The following is a 16,436-nucleotide window of genomic DNA, read 5'->3' on the forward strand; positions in this document are numbered from 1 at the left end:
ATACTCCCTTATGATTGTGGCAAATTACAATTTAATCCAAATATATTCTAACATATCAGATAAAAAGTATTGATGCTAAAATAGAAATCTCATCAGAATACAGTCCAACAGATCTCTAGTAAAATTTTCCTTGCAGTGAGTTGATATAATTTGCACAATCCTGTGAACTGACACTTTTCTAATGTAAACAACTCTTTCTTTTTTTGGCGGTTGATTATAATTCACTTACTTTCCTTTACCATCCAATAAACTCCTTACACTTGTTATGATGATGGAGTGAATCATTCCATATAAATGACACCTTAATCTATATTCATTCAAATAATTTCCATTTATGATTTCTATGTCCCATTTACTAGCCCATTAGTTAAAAATAAACCTTTTGATTTCGCTCTATGAGAGGGGTAAAAATTTCACTTTCAATATTATTTCTAGATACAGTGTTGGAAAGTTGTCTCAAACTTTTTTCCCCTGTGTCAGAATAAGAAAGAAAGGAATACATTACAATTTTATCACATGCTTTTTTTCCTGCTAGTGTTCACATGACTGCCAGGCTTAATTTTAGCACAATTTTTAATAAGCTTGGTGCATCCCTCGTGCAGGGAAGGAAAAGGAAAGGGTTAGGGAAAATGTGGCATCAGAGAACCAACCACTTTACTTGAGCTAAGTGATCTTTCGTCTATTGCATTGTATTTCCCGTGCTTCTTGTGCACAGGAACCTAATTGTTTTTACTAATCGAGTAACTGATACACAAATACACACATGTAGGATGTGTTTTTGCTTCCTTTATTTTTTTAACGTAAGAGGGACCGTGAATCTTGTGATAATATGCTGATGTGCTCATCTTATGAGGATGCCTATTTACATGTTGGCAGCGATACAGTGAGTAAACACTAGGTATACAACTCCAGAAACTTAAAATTATTTCCTAATAATTGGCCATAAGGAATCAGAATTTGGAAACATAGTTCTCATAATAAAAAAACTCTGAGAGAAACGTATATATTTTTAGGTTGATCCACTGCCAATCAGGCTTGCAGATTTTACTTCAGTTGTGAAATACCATTCTGTCTGCTTTTGATAGGTGGAAAGCACATTTTGAAGAGGAAGTTATTATAATACCATCAAATAGTCAAACCGTGGCAGCTTTGAAGTAGCAATCCTCTAGCGTGCACTTGCATTGCACAATGCTTCCCAATGTCCTGCCACGGCTGCATTCAGACACAGGAACCACTGGCCTATATCATATTCAACTGCATCCAATTGCAGCTGGGTATTTGGAGCACTGGGAGCGTTTGCACTTACTATTCAGTGCACCTGCACGCCTTCAGGGATGGTTTTAAGTGTTTGTGACCCTTTGGACATAATAACATGTCTACCAGAGTGAATTTTCTGGCATATATATTAACAACATATAGATAATGCTCTGAGATGAAGAAAACTTAAATTAAATGGAAACTTATGTTAAGGAATGAAAGCAAAAGGATATAAGGAGATTTTATATGCAGGCATCAAGAATATTTAAAAAATGAGAATCCAAACCATGCATTGGGAATTTTTGCACAAATATAATTGCTTCTCCTGGTATACTTCTCTGGAATTAAGATTCAATTTTTATTTTTAGCCGCCCCTTCCCCACCAATCCCATACTGTAGGTGCAGCCATCACTGGGGGCTTACTATACTAATGAAACAAACTGTATTTTTTTTTTTTTTTTGAGAAAAGGACTCTGACAGAGCCTCTCAAGGAAAAACAATACAGCTCAAATGCGTCACCCGAGGAAAGATAGCTCAAATTCAGTGACAATATTAGATGTGTACAGTTCAGTAGCTAGTTTAAAGAAGTTATACTCAAGCATTCACAAGGTAAGAATGAATAAAACACCAACTTTGTGCTTCAGGCATGGGAAGGCAAACAAAGGCATCTTGAATAGAATGTTGTAGAATAGCAAGGTTGTGTCAAGGAAAGGTTTGTAGTAAATAAACCTATGTCTATCCACTTCTAAAATTCTCCAGCCTGTAAGATTTTATCTCTTCACTAAGGCATTTGCACTTTGACTAGAAATTAGAAAGTAGGATTAAAACCATCTAGGGGAAATAATTCATGATCAGTTACATTTTGAACTATGTCAAATGAGTGTCAAGGAACAGAAATACAGAGAAAAGTGTAGACTATAATATTGTGAAAGGCTTTGTACAAGAAGGGGTGCTTGATTTGCAATTCAAAGGATGATCAGAGTTTCAATAAATAGTGGAGAGCAGGAAAGGGATGATCCAGGTGAAGGGATTAGAAAGTGAAATAATAACCACACAGGACTGTGCATTTCACAGGGTAGTAAAAGACCAGCTTTAATAAATAAAATATTAAAAAAAAAAAAAAAAAGGGCGCCTGGGTGGCTCAGATGGTTAAGCATCTGCCTTCGGCTCAGGTCATGATCCCAGGGTCCTGGAATCGAGTCCCACATCGGGCTCCCTGCTCCGCGGGAAGCCTGCTTCTCCCTCTGCCTCTCTCTCTCTCTCTCTCATGAATAAATAAATAAAATATTTTTAAAAAGACCAGCTTTATAAGTCAAAGGACATATGCTGTAAAGCCAAAAAATAAAATAATAATGTACACAAAATTCACTAGGATTTACAAGAGAATGAAAAAGCTCTGAATAAAAACAAATGTAATGAAGCAGGCCATGAAGCACTATTATAGGTATTTGAGCAGTGTATTGTATGTCTCAGAAGATTCTTGAAATATTTAGGTGCTTGATTGAAAAGATATTAGACAACATGTATGAACACACAAAACTGAGATGAGCCACATGGCAAGCAGCATTCAAATCAGCATTATTTCTGGAAACAGATAGCTAGAGTTTTGGCCCCAACCAGGATAGCTCCAGTGGAGCACAATAGGACACGACAGGAATCACTGACATAGTCATTCTGACCTCACTGTGACCCCATTCTGCTCGCATCTCATCCTACTCCTTCTAAACTAAAGAAAGTTTTAATATATGTTGATTCAACTGGTATTTTATATTAACTGTATAAGTCCTGTATTTTATAATTCTGTATTAGAATAATATTTCTTCTTCCTACATCTATTTATCTGTCTTCACTCTTTCTCTAATTTGCTATTATTATTGACCAACTATAAAATTGCATATGATCACATATCTGAAAGATAAAATGATTCTTTGAGAAGGTCAAAGGGGAAAGGTTTGGAAGAAAGAAGATCCTTTGGTAACTAGGAAAGAGGTAATAAATACTCCTACAAGGCAAGGAGAAGAGCCGCAAATAAGGTAGATGTTGAATGTCAGAAACTGTTCAAAGTTGATTCTGGATATCATAAAGAATAAATTACTGCAGGAAATTCCTGAAAACGTTGTCCAAAATAAGCATTTCTATTTTTGAATGAAGATAATGCCACCATTTTCCCACTAAACTATATATTCTAGCATTAGCTCCCTAACTCTTATTCTTTTTTCATCTGTCTCAATGAGATCTTTATACCCCTTGAGGATCAAGATACTGATACCATGGTATATTCTTTTGTGCTCCATTCCTTGAGCACACAGAACACACTCATTAGTCACACCTGAATGCTGTCATTGATGTAAAGAAAGACTACATTAAAAAGATTTCAAATACTATTGATTATAATAAGCAAGACCATTCCTTACAAATTACTTATTTCAAAACCACTGAAACTAGAATTGTAAATAAAAACTTGAAACCAAACAATAAAAACCCCTCTCATTTATGAAGCTGTGATGTCGGCTTTCAGAATGATCCCAGGACCTAAACAAAGTTATGCATAGACGGGCGCCTGGGTGGCTCAGATGGTTAAGCGTCTGCCTTCGGCTCAGGTCATGATCCCGGGGTCCTGGGATCGAGTCCCGCATCGGGCTCCCTGCTAGGTGGGGAGCCTGCTTCTCCCTCTGCCTCTGCTTCTCTCTCTCTCTCTCTGACTCTCATGAATAAATAAATAAAACATTAAAAAAAAAAAGTTATGCATAGTGGCTCTCTCTTGCTATGAGATATATAGGATTTAAAGTCACATCAGCTCTGGGGCACCTGGCTGGCTCAGTTGGTAGAGCATGTGACTCTTGATCTCAGGGTCATGAGTTCAAGTTCCACATTGGGCCTAGAGCTTACTTAAAAAAAATAAAGTCACATCTCATCTGTCTGTTCAGTACCACATTTACATAAAAATTCAAAGTTCTCTAGTTATTATTGAGAACTTAAAAAGTTCTATATTTATTATTTATTTATTACAATTTTTAATAAGATAAACATCTGCCTGGAATACATCCACTGAAGCACAGTGGTCAGAATATTTTTTCCTTGGGGACTTTTTAAAAATCAGCGACTCCTTTATTGAAATCAAAGTCTATATTTAAATAATCACCTCTTTATACTTTTAAATTACAGAAAACAGTGAGTGTCCTAAAAACCTACATCTTAGCATCTATAGGGTTTTTTTTCACTCCTACGTTTCTCCTTTTGTTCTTTTTTGATTCTACTGCATTGTGTCAAATGTGCCAGTTTCTCTCTTTTAGTTTAAGTTAGCTGTGTCTGTCTCTCATTCTTTATCTGACAGCTACCATCACAGATGAAATAATTAATGAGTCCTTGTAATTTTAGAGTCTTGAAAGGGTTAATGCAGCTTCCCAAAGAACCTGATTTATATGCAGCGATAAACTTATGCTCCGGCCTGCAATAGTTAGGGAAAGCATGCAATAGTTAGTGAAAGCTGTTTGGTTTACAAGGACAAATTTAAAATTATAGCAACTTGAAAAATACTCTGAATTTCAGACCCAAGACTATTTAAATACGCTATTCTTCATCTTTATAGAGGATGTTTTCTTATGCTTTTATTGCCTGTGTTAGCTAACCCCATCTCAGATAATGACACCATTTTTGATGACATGGATGAATACATCTAAAATTCAAGTCATCCTCCCAGCAAAGTGGTAATCCTGTAAGGAAGGTCAATGAAAACATGCCTATTAAGCCGAACTCTTTGCAACAAGCAAGCAAGATAGTCTTATTAGCGTTTTTCTCTCAGGCTTGCTATCTGATTTCTATTGGGATGTATATCTACTTACCAGTTTAAATCCCATTGTTCATCTTATTTCTAGCACTTGTTTGTTTCCAATTGCTAGAGACAAGTACACAGAATCGGGTGTCATTTTTAGCATTCTCAGAAAATAGAGTTAATTCAGATGCAACTAATCCTCTCTTGCTTATTATTTAGTAATCAATACCTGCCAATAGGATTTGGGAGTCCCACAAGATAGATTTTTCAGAAAGATTTTTATATTTTTATGTTTTCAATGACATTCTAATCTCCAAAAGCTTTTCGTTAAATTCATAGAACTCTACTCTTCAGAGATAGATCCAAAGTTTCAGTTCAGTTACCTTAAATTAGATGGACATGGTTCCGAAAGAACAGAGGGGTACCTTGCTCAGATCAGTAGTTTTAAAAACATAATGTTTTTAAAGAAAGAAACAGTACAGAATACACAGATGGAAATGTATTATATGAGTTGGAAATATATATGAAACTATACTTCTCCATAAGTGATTCCTACAAAAATTTACTTATATTACGATTTAAAAAATAAACCAAAGCTAGAGGTCCTTGATGTGCATGCATGCACACACACAGATGACAATAAATATGTATTTTCACCAAAAATGCTTCTGTGAAATGAAGTTTGTCTGAAAGAACTATTAAAATTGATAGTGTCCCAGAGGTAACTTTAGAATGAAATAGAGATAGTTTGAACCTAAACAATTTGGCCTTGATCTTACTAAAACAACTCCCACCATCAAGCTGCTAATATTGCCACAATTATTGCTACCATTATTATGGATAGTTTTAAAATACATAAATAGTAGGAAAGGAAAGATAACTGACATTTTAAATAAAGCCTGTTCTTGGAATTACTTCTCTAAAACCATTCTGTTCTTGTTACCTTTAGTGTGCTGTAAGTTTATTGGAAGCTGATGTTTTTTATCCTGTATGATTGGGTCATCCTAAGAATGAAAATTTAAGCAAAATCAATATACTCAATATCATGTTCTAGAGTAAATACACAAAAGTGTTTCTTGTAATGGATTTTACTGGCAATGACAAGCTATTTTTTATGTAACAGCTTTAATATTTTGTAATCATTAAAGCATACTGAAGCAATGGAGAAATTGGGAAAAGAGGTCAGGAAATTCATATATAGAAAGATAGGAGGGACGTCTGGGTGGCTCAGTTGGTTGGGCGTCTGCCTTTGGCTCAGGTCGTGATCCCAGGGTCCTGGGATCGAGTCCTGCATCGGGCTCCTTGTTCGGCGAGGAGCCTGCTTCTCCCTCTGCCTGGTCCCCCTGCTTGTGCTCTCTCTCTCTCTGATAAATTAAAAAAAAAAAAAAATCTTAAAAAAAAAAAAAATAGGAGATGTGTCCCTCTGTATCACCTTGCTATGTAATCAAACCAAGAGTCAAAAAGCTATTGGAGAATGCTACCCTTCAATCAGAGCAAAGATAAAAATGTGTTTCTAAAGGATATGAAAGCTTATCCATACATAATGCAGTATAAACATCAAAAGGTGTCTACAGTGATGTTTTAAATACTTTCTTATCTTGGAGAGTACTTTCTGTGATTTAATTGATAATCAACCATACTTGGAGCGAAGAACAGATGATAAAAAAGTGTATTCCCCATGAGTAATACTAACAGGAAAATAAATATATGAAAACTTATTTTATTTTCAGACTTGTAGTCTAAATCCAATCTAAGAGGAAATTCATATTGACATCACAAGGAGAATTTGTTGAGACAGTCGTTTTTAATTTCAGGCATGTTATATTTGAATTTTCCCCCCTAAAAAATATGTATGCTCAATCCTAGAAGAAGATATTTTTGAGTAGCTGCCTAACAATTTCCATGGTCATTACTGAAAAATGTTATACAGTGGTCCTCCCTTTTCTACAGGGATACGTTCCAAGATCCCCAGTGGATGCCTGAAATCATGGATAGCAATGAACCCTATATACTATACGCTGTGTTTTTTCCTATACATACATACCTATGATAAAGTTTATTTTAAAAAAAAGTTTATTTTGTAAATCAGGTACACTAAGAGATTAACAACAATATCTGATAATAATATAATGCAATTATAACAATATATGGTAATAAAAATTATATCAAATGTGGTCTTTCTCTCAAAATATTTTATTATATTGTACGCATCCTTCTTGCGATAATGTGAGATGATAAAATACCTATGTGATGAGATGAAGTGAGGGGAGGGACTTAGGCACTGTGATGTAAAGTAAGGCTACTATTGACCACCTGGTTATATGTTAGAGAAAGATCATCTGCTTCCAGACTGCGCAGTTGACTTCAGGTAACCGAAACCATGGAAAATAAAACTGTGGATAAGGGACACTGCTATAATCAGAACTACTCAGTTTAATGTTCAAAACCCTCCATAATGTGGCCCAATTAAATTATTTAGGCAGTTCTGGCATATAAAAAATAATAAACTTAAATTTGAACGAGTCAAATTTGTACACTTTCTTTCACAGTAAATCTCTTTGCAATCCTTAGGAAAATGGCAGCAACCTTCTAAATGAACCCTGAAATTCCTTTAGGATGGTGTAATTACTTGAGTCAATTAGAGAATGTGGAACCTGCTAGTGGCCACATGGTTGGGATCACAAAACGTCTGCCCAAAAGAGAGAACAACTTGAATTTGAGAGAGTGTCATCCTAATCTTAAATTTTTAGGTGACTTATTTTAATTTTACTGGCTCAGATGAGTATGTTCCTTCATCTAAAATTAACTAGTATTAAAACCCAAGGTCCAATAAAAAAATGGAATAAAATTTAACTATTTGATTTGGCAAATTTTTAATAAAAGAGGTATTTTAGTGTTTATTTACTGAATTGATAAAAACGTACATGACCATAAAAGAAAATTACCTAGTTAATTATTATTGTAAATAAGGTCATTGTAATAAGTATTATAGCAAAATAGAAAAATTATTAAGTTAGAAGTACTCGGCAAATAAAAACTTCTTATTTATTGGGAATGATGCTTTTATGATTAAAAACATATATATCTGCACATAATTTTACATAAAATTCCAAATATAAATGATTCATTGTAATATTAATCATTTATTTTAAAATTTATAAATATAATAACTCATTGATCTACTTATCCATAAACATAAAGGTGGTATCTATGTGAACCATATATTTGAGAGATAACAGTGATTTAAACCAAAAAATACAGTTAGTATGATTACAAAATTATAACACACACATAAAATGATTATATTACATATAATCATTCTAGTATGTTAAAATTCCAAGAAATATATATGTGCAAAAATAGGAGAAGATTATGTTCAGTGAACTCCAGTAATTGAGTTTTAAACTGAAGAGTTTTATTGTAGTATATATGTGGATGGAAAATAGTCACAAGCTTCACTATCTTAATATTTTAAGTGAAGAAAATGTAAGTCTTGAAATGATAAGATAACTTATAATATGTCAGATAACTATCAACAAAGAACTACAACTAAAAAGGCAAGCATACACATTCTTATATATGCACCCTTTGTACCCATGATGAAAAAACACTTTCCCATACCAAATGGAAATGAATGGAAGGAGCCTTACCTAAGGACCAAAATCTTCTGGAACTATTTAGTGGATGTAAAAATAAAGGCCTAATCCGCCTTACAACAAACAGCCTTTGGGTTTCCTGATACTCAGTCCTAGTTCCCAGAGCTCTGTGTTTCCCGTTAGTAGACAGTCATGGTGAAGTACAGGTGCGTGCACCGGTGAGTACGTGCACCGGAAGCACACAAGTGCACATGAGCAGAGAGTCGATGGCAGATTAAGAGAAAGAGATTTTTAAGAACACACAAAATAATGTGCAGAAATATATATTTTAAAAGCCAAAATGTTTCTTTGGTATAAGGTTATCCTTAAATTTAAGTTTTACAGAATTGAAAAATAAAACTTTTTCCCAACTGATTTTAATTTAATGAACGTGAAATCACAACTATTTAAGGATAACAGGGATGACTGTATATAAATGTGTCAGTGTACGTATGTGTACATGAACTCATGTTGTCAAAATTTCTCCTCACTCCCCCAAATCAGAAATAAGTAAAACTCCTTCATTGTAACACAATCTGTTTAAGGACTTTACTTGTATTTTCCCTCCAATTTCCATTCATTTCCACACAGAAATAATGCAACCTCTTCCCTTTTTCTGGCATGAGTAAAGCAACACAAATAAATATAACAGTAACTGTTAGATTGCTATTACATACATGTATATTTTTCAAGCACCACAAAAACCTGATGTAATAATTTTCTCCACTGGCTTGTTTCCTTTGTGTAGAAATTAAACTGCTCAGAAACCAATCAAATCTCTCAAAAGCATTCAAATGACTCAGGCTTGGACAATATACAATCCAGACATAGAAAAATATAATGTGATGAACTAAAATTTCACCTGAGAGAGATATTTCTTTCTGTCTTTCACTTAATCCATCCAGTTATTTCATATTTCAATGTGTTTTCCCAGATCATCTGAGTCACATCCAGAGCATACTTCAAAATTAAAAGATATTGACAAAATTTATCAAGCTCAGGGGATTTTAATTTTGAGCTTCACTAGCTGTTGCAATTGATAGGAACTTGGTTCTGCCCTGCCTTTAGGAATCTGTATTAGGCTGATGTGTACAGATTTTACAAAGTAATGTACAAAGAAGCCTTTGATATATTTCCATAAAATAACACTTCTAATATGGAGTGTAATTGCCTGTCCAAAGTGAAAGAAGAATTTGGGGACCCAGTTTCTCAGGTGAAACACAGTTTCTTCTTTAGGCTGCACAGTCATACAGCTTGCTCTATACCCACAACCAACATCCAAGGAAAGTAATATTCCCCTTTCCTATACCAGCTTTCTCTCCAGTCCACCAATTTCTTCCCTAGCATTTCCTACATTCACTCCAAAGTGAAATTTGTGTCAGTGGTGATTTTTTTACAGTAAATAATTAAGAATTGGACCACTTAAACTCACTGAAGAACAATAAACATGAAAAACCTTGATATAAATGAATAAATATTTAGATTCTCTCTTCAACTCTTAATGTTACACATCTTTTCCTGAAATACTAATAGTAGTGATGCAGAGATAATAGAATAAATTACTTATTTACTATGCTACTTTCCTTTAAAGAAATAAAGTCTACAAGTTCTGCATTTATGTGTGTAGAGTCTTACAAGTGCCATCATCTAACAAGTAAAATTCGGATCACAGAGAAGAAAGCTAGCAGATGAAGAAATTGCTCACCTGGAGGAAGCAGATCAACAGACTGAAGTCTAGTTGTGATGGTGTGTAGGGTGAGGATAGCAAAGGAAAGCAAAGTCGGGAATGCTTGAAAAATAAAATATTTTTAGTTAACAAATAGAAAAACCAAGTGGGAAAAAAGGGCCAATTGAATCACGACTCCTCTATTGATTGCAATTTTTATATTAAAATCAGTTAGATTGATCAATCCCTAAAAGATACGGTCATTGGTATTTCCCCAGATATGTAAAACTTAGTGTTATTGGAAGAAAATTACTTTGGGGGAGTATTTCAGTTTAGATGAGAGAGAAACAATGCAAAGTAACTATATGAATGCCTAGGTCAATGGGAAAAATACTCTTGTGATGATGGATTCATTTATCCTACATAAAATAGAAACTTCCCTGTAATACTTGGTAGAAGATGTACATATGCATGCCACCAAATCAGCTGCAGACTCTCTGTTCTTTAATATCTCCAGAGAATAAGGCTTTAATAAAGACGTTCACTTCTAGTGAAATTTTGATGTGTTTTGTCTGGAACTTGAAACAACAGACTACTTGAAACTTAGCTCTTTACTCAGTCACTGGAAACCCTCAATTTTTAAAAGCATATTGACTTCCCTAAAAAGGTGAATTTTATGATTTGTGAATTGTATCTCAGTGAAGCTATTATTAAATAAATAGTGAATAAAAAATTAAAAAATAAAGGCATATTGACTTTAGTAATGAGAAATACATATATTTCTGTAACAATTTCAACTTTTTTTCACCCAACATATAAATGTTATTTTTATAAAATTAAAAGAAATGCTGCATTTTGTTTTTGTTTTGCTTTTTAAGCACCTCTAACTTAGGCATATATGGATGTATAATTGATCAGTTTCTCAGACAAAAAAAGAGAACACTTTGTTTGCATCTAAATGCACAGTGAATATATGAAATCGATTGCTATCTAAAAGTCCTGCCCAAAAAAAAAAAAAAAAAAAAAAATGCCTGTTGGTGAGCAAAGTAGCTTTATTTTTTAAATAGTCTCATTTTCTTATTTTCAACCTTTATTCAACATCTGTTGTTTGCCCCTCCCCTGGAATGTAATTATGCAGGATTCCAATGTAAAACAGGTTGAGTAGTTAATAACAGGCAGCTCAAACATTTTTCCACACTGTTGCCCTGCAGATGTTTTCTTTCATTTTTTTCTTTTCTCCCCGGCTTTGTGTTTAATTTGTGTATGTTTCTCTCCTATTCTTAAAGTATATTCCCACAACAGATGGAAACATCTGAAAATAAGTCTGCCTCATGCACATGTTTAAATGATGCCTATTGTGATATTTAACACAGAAAAGAGAATACAGAATATTGGTTTACAGAAAAAAATAATCAATCTGTAAGTCACCTTGTTACTGTTCAATTTAAAATTCTGAAGAGACAATCTAGTTTTTGCCAAAGACATATGAACAAAAGTTTATAGTCTACAACCTTCATTTATTCTTATTTTGTCACCAGACTCATTTGTCTTTTTTGCATTTGACATGATTCTCTTAAGTTCTCAGTCCTACCATAAATTGGACTTTTTTTCTATCCACTGACCATTTTACTATGCAAAAGGCACTTTACATTCACTTGATAATAATCCAAACTCAGTAATCAATATCTAACATATTTTAGATATGTTCAAAGTATAGCATATATTTTTAAAATAATATAACAAGAATCATATAAGGTATAGACCTCTTTTGTTCAGAAAAATACATTTCATTGAAATTAGAGGGGGGAAAAAAAACAGGTATAGGATGTTCCCTGGGTTGGATATTGTCCCCCTGTAGTCATATCCACCCGGAACATTAGAATATGACCTTATTTGGAAAGAGGGTCCTTGCAAATGTAATTACTTAAGATGAAGGCATACTGGATTAGAATGGGCCCTAATCCGAAGTATGATGTTCTTAAAAGAAAACTGAGGCACAGAGACAGTCATACAGAGGAAATGCCATGTGAAGACAGAAGGACAGACTGGATTATTATGTCGAGCATCACTGCAACCACCAGAAGTAGCTAGAGGCAAGGAAGGATCCTCTTCTAGAGCCATTAGAGAGCATGGCCCTGATGATACCTTGATTTTGGTATCTGTAAGTGATATGCTGTTGGAACAAATACCCAAAAATATGGAAGTGACTTTGGAACTGAGTAATGGTAATAAGCTGGAAGAGTTTTGAGATGCATGATTTTTAAAAGCCTAGATTGCCTTGAGGAAACTATTGGAAGAAATATAGACATCAAAAAACTTAATGACTCATCTCAGAGCTCAGTAGGAAGTGAGGCAAGCTAGAGAGGAAGTTTCTATCATCTCTGAGGATATACATGTGGCTTTATCATCAAGAACAGAAAGTACATAGACATATGGATGTTAAAGGTGTTTCTCATAAGGTCTCAGATGGAAATGTTATTGGACAGTAGAAAGCAATCCTTGTTCTAAAGGGGCAGGAAACCTGGCCACATTGTTGGGTGAAAAGGAGAAATTGTAACTGATGAATTTGGATATTTAGCTAAAGAGATTTCTGAGCAAAGTGTAGTAGATGCGGCCTGATTTCTCCTTTCTGGCTATAGTAAAATGTGAGAGCAAAGAGATCAATTAAGGAATAAACTTTCAAGCAAAAAGAAACCAACACCTGATTTGGAAAATTTTCTGCCTATCCAGATAACATGCTCTGGAAACAAGGACAAGGGTGTGGCTAGACAGCTGTTTGCTATAGAGATTAGGGTGTGATTTATGGATCCAATCATCCATCATCATAAGAGAAGTCAGGATTAGAGATGAGGTTACTGAGGAAGGATCTGTGGAGAGCACGGCTTGTCTAATGGTGTGGATCCCCTCAACCTCCACAGAAGGCAAATAGTCATTGAGAATTTTATGTAACACTGCTAATGTGGACTGAAAAGGACAGAGATGAGACAAAATGAAGGAAAAATTACTTTAAAGTACAGTCACAGATACAGGGACCAGGAAAGGTGGGTTACTGCCCCAGAGGGTCAAGAGGGCTTAGAGCACAGAGCACCAGGACAGAGAGAATTACTCTCAGTCCTTGAAACCTAATAAAATTTGCCCTGCTGCATTGTCAACTTCTTTTAGATTAGTAACCCCTTTATGCCTTCCATTTTCTCCCATTTAGAATGAGAAAGTCTACCCTATGCTTGTTCCACCACTATATTTTGGAAGCAGGTAATTTCTTTTCCAGTTTGATAGGTCTGTGAAAGGAGAGTAATGTTGCCCAGAGAGGACCATACCCAGAGTCTCACCTACACCTGATTTAGATGCTGAGATGTGAGACTTTTTTAGTTGATATTTAGATGAGATACAGGACTTAGAGTTATGCTAGAAAGGGTTAAGACGTTTGGATGATACTGGGAGGGGGTAGATGGATTTTGTAAATGGGACAGATGTGAATTTGGGGGTCCAGAGGGTAGACTGGGTTGAATACTGCTCCTCCAAAATTCATGTCCACCTAGAAAACCAGGTGACCTTATTTAGAAATAGGGTCTTTGCAGACATAATTACTTCAGATGAAGTCAGTTAATATTAGGGTGGGTCTAAATCCTACGACTGCCCTCCTTATAAGAAGAGAAACAAGAGACACAGAGACAGTCATACAAGAACACCATTATGACCATGGAAGTAGAAATGGGAGTGATTTGTCTACAATTGCTGGCAACCACAAAAAGCTAGGGACATGAAAAGAATCCTTGTCTAGAGTTGTGAGAGTATAGCCCTGCTCATACTTTTATTTTGGACTTCTAGTCTCTAGAACTGTGAGAGAATAAATTTGTTTTTTTTTTTTTAAGCCATCCAATTAGTAGTATTTTGTTACAGCTGCCCTAGGAAACTAATACAGATTGACAAAAAACAAAACAAAAATAAAAACAAACAACCTTCAAAATATAAAATACCCAGATGGCAAAACAAATTGCTGTGGAGAATGACAATGGGGCAAATTAAAAAGTAGGTTCTAGAAAAGTAAAACAAGATTGATATGAATGAATTAAAATGTTGTCTTCTATATTATGGTTCATAAATAAACTAAATTTGGCATAAGAGATGCGTCCATATGCCAGTAAAATTGATGCTGCTGAGTATAAGTCTTAACTGAAAATCACCTAGGAAAAATATATCTCGTGTGTATGTGTGTGTGTGTGTGTGTGTGTGTGTGTAAGATTATCCAAGTCCTATGAAGTACTTCAAAATAGAGTATTTTCTTTTTTTTTTTTTTCAAAAAGATTTTATTTATTTGAGAGAGAGAGTGAGAGAGAGCATGAGCAGGGGGGAGAGGGAGAAGCAGACTCCTGTCCGAGCAGGGAGCCGGATGCAGGGCTCGATCCCAGGACACTAAGATCACTACCTGAGGCAAAGGCAGACGCTCAACCAACTGAGCCACCCAGGCATCCCCAAATAGAGTATTTTCCTAAAATGAGTGCAAATTAATAGCTCTCTGTGCTTATTTTCTAAGATTGCTGAGACTTCTCTCTTTAGTTTCTATTTCTTTTGATTTTTATGTATACCAATCACATTTTCAGTATCATGTGTATGCAACTTTGCTTAAAATTTCCACACACACTAGTGGGGCTCTTAGACTGCAGGTATGGACACATACGTGCATGAGTATTTGGATTAACAAATAAGAAAAAGTCTCTTGTAAGGAGAAAACATATTTCCATATATGTAAATATGGCTTCAAATACATGTATGTTTCTAGTCAGAAACTAACTTAGCGTTATCTGAAGGCATATATTAATAAATTTTTCCACTCTTTGGGAGAGCGAATGCATAAACATTTAAATAGTCAATTTTTATACTTGTATGGGCAGCATTTGACTTGATTTTTCATTTAAGTGGAAAAAAATAAGGCAGAAATATATTTCCCTTAAGAAATATGATACTAGGGGTGCCTGGGTGGCTCAGTCAGTTAAGCGTCTGCCTTCAGCTCAGGTCATGATCTTGGGGTCCTGGGGTCGAGCCCTGCATCAGGCTCCCTGTTCAGTGGGGATTCTACTTCTCCCTCTGCCTTTCTCCCCTGCTTATACTCTCTCTCTGTCAAATAAATAAATAAAATCTTAAAAAAAGAAATATGATACTAAATTTCACCAAAATATACTGTTCATTAGCAAAAGTTATATGCATTAATAGCAAAAACATTTCTTTTTAAGTTAGTTTAGTATATACACATATAAACATTGTGTTTCTTTGGGGTTTTATGTCCCAGCATATTAATATTAAATCATCTTTTTTTCTGTAAACACTTACCTTAGTCCTTTTGGACTATTATAACAAACTACCATAGACTGGGAGATTATAAACAACAGAGATTTAGTTTTCACAGTTCTGGAGGCTAAGAAAAAGTCCAAAATCCAGCCACCTGCAGGCTCGGTGTTTGGAGAGGACCCACTTCTCGGTTCATGGAAGGCGATCTTCTCTGTGTCCTCACATGGTGGAAGGGGGCCTCTTTTATAAGGCCATGAATCCCATTCTGAGGACTTCACCCTCATGACCTAATCTTCTCCCCAAAGCATCATACTCAAGAGTAGGTTTCAGCACATGAACTTTGGAAGGACACAGCTATTCAGTCTATAGCAGCACTCTACTTCACAAAAGTATCCAGTATATACATAATATATTATACATAATATATTATATCTCAGTATATGTTAGTTACTGAGTATTCATGTGCCCTTTGCAAGTGCAAAGCCTAAGAATTGATCCAAGTTACATATCTCTCAAAGTGATTGAATCTAATGGTGTGTAAAAACTGACATTAGTATCTTTACACATAAATACAAGAAATTTATCTGTTATTGTTTTGTTATATCTTTCACAGTAGAATATTTCTGCCATGTTATTTCAGTTTCTTTAAATAAAAAAATCAATGCGTGCTTTATTGCAGCAGAGCAAATTACCCCCTGTCACTTTTTTTCAAATAATGTCTTCTAAGTACCATGCCTACACCTTAGGTTTCAGTGGGTTCTTGGTAGAGATTTGAGTCGCCGAGCTGGGCTCTACAATAGCAAAGAGCTATTAAATTAAT

General features: G+C 34.9%; 1 protein-coding gene across 3 annotated transcripts in view; it reads right to left on the reverse strand.

Annotated features, from left to right (window-relative positions):
- Positions 1–16,436, reverse strand: part of PCDH17 (protocadherin 17) — a 97,880-nt gene that overhangs the window by 10,222 nt on the left and 71,222 nt on the right. For 2 of the 3 annotated variants that reach the window (XM_036094732.2, XM_036094729.2), the window contains exon 4: positions 10,370–10,453. The exons of the other annotated variant lie outside the window; for it this stretch is intronic. In XM_036094732.2, the coding sequence (XP_035950625.1) occupies positions 10,370–10,453 (84 nt within the window). The remainder of the gene's footprint in view (positions 1–10,369; positions 10,454–16,436) is intronic. 3 annotated transcript variants of the gene reach the window in all.

This window comes from Halichoerus grypus, chromosome 4, assembly GCF_964656455.1.
Source record: "Halichoerus grypus chromosome 4, mHalGry1.hap1.1, whole genome shotgun sequence".
In the NCBI taxonomy this organism is placed as follows: Eukaryota; Metazoa; Chordata; class Mammalia; order Carnivora; family Phocidae; genus Halichoerus; species Halichoerus grypus.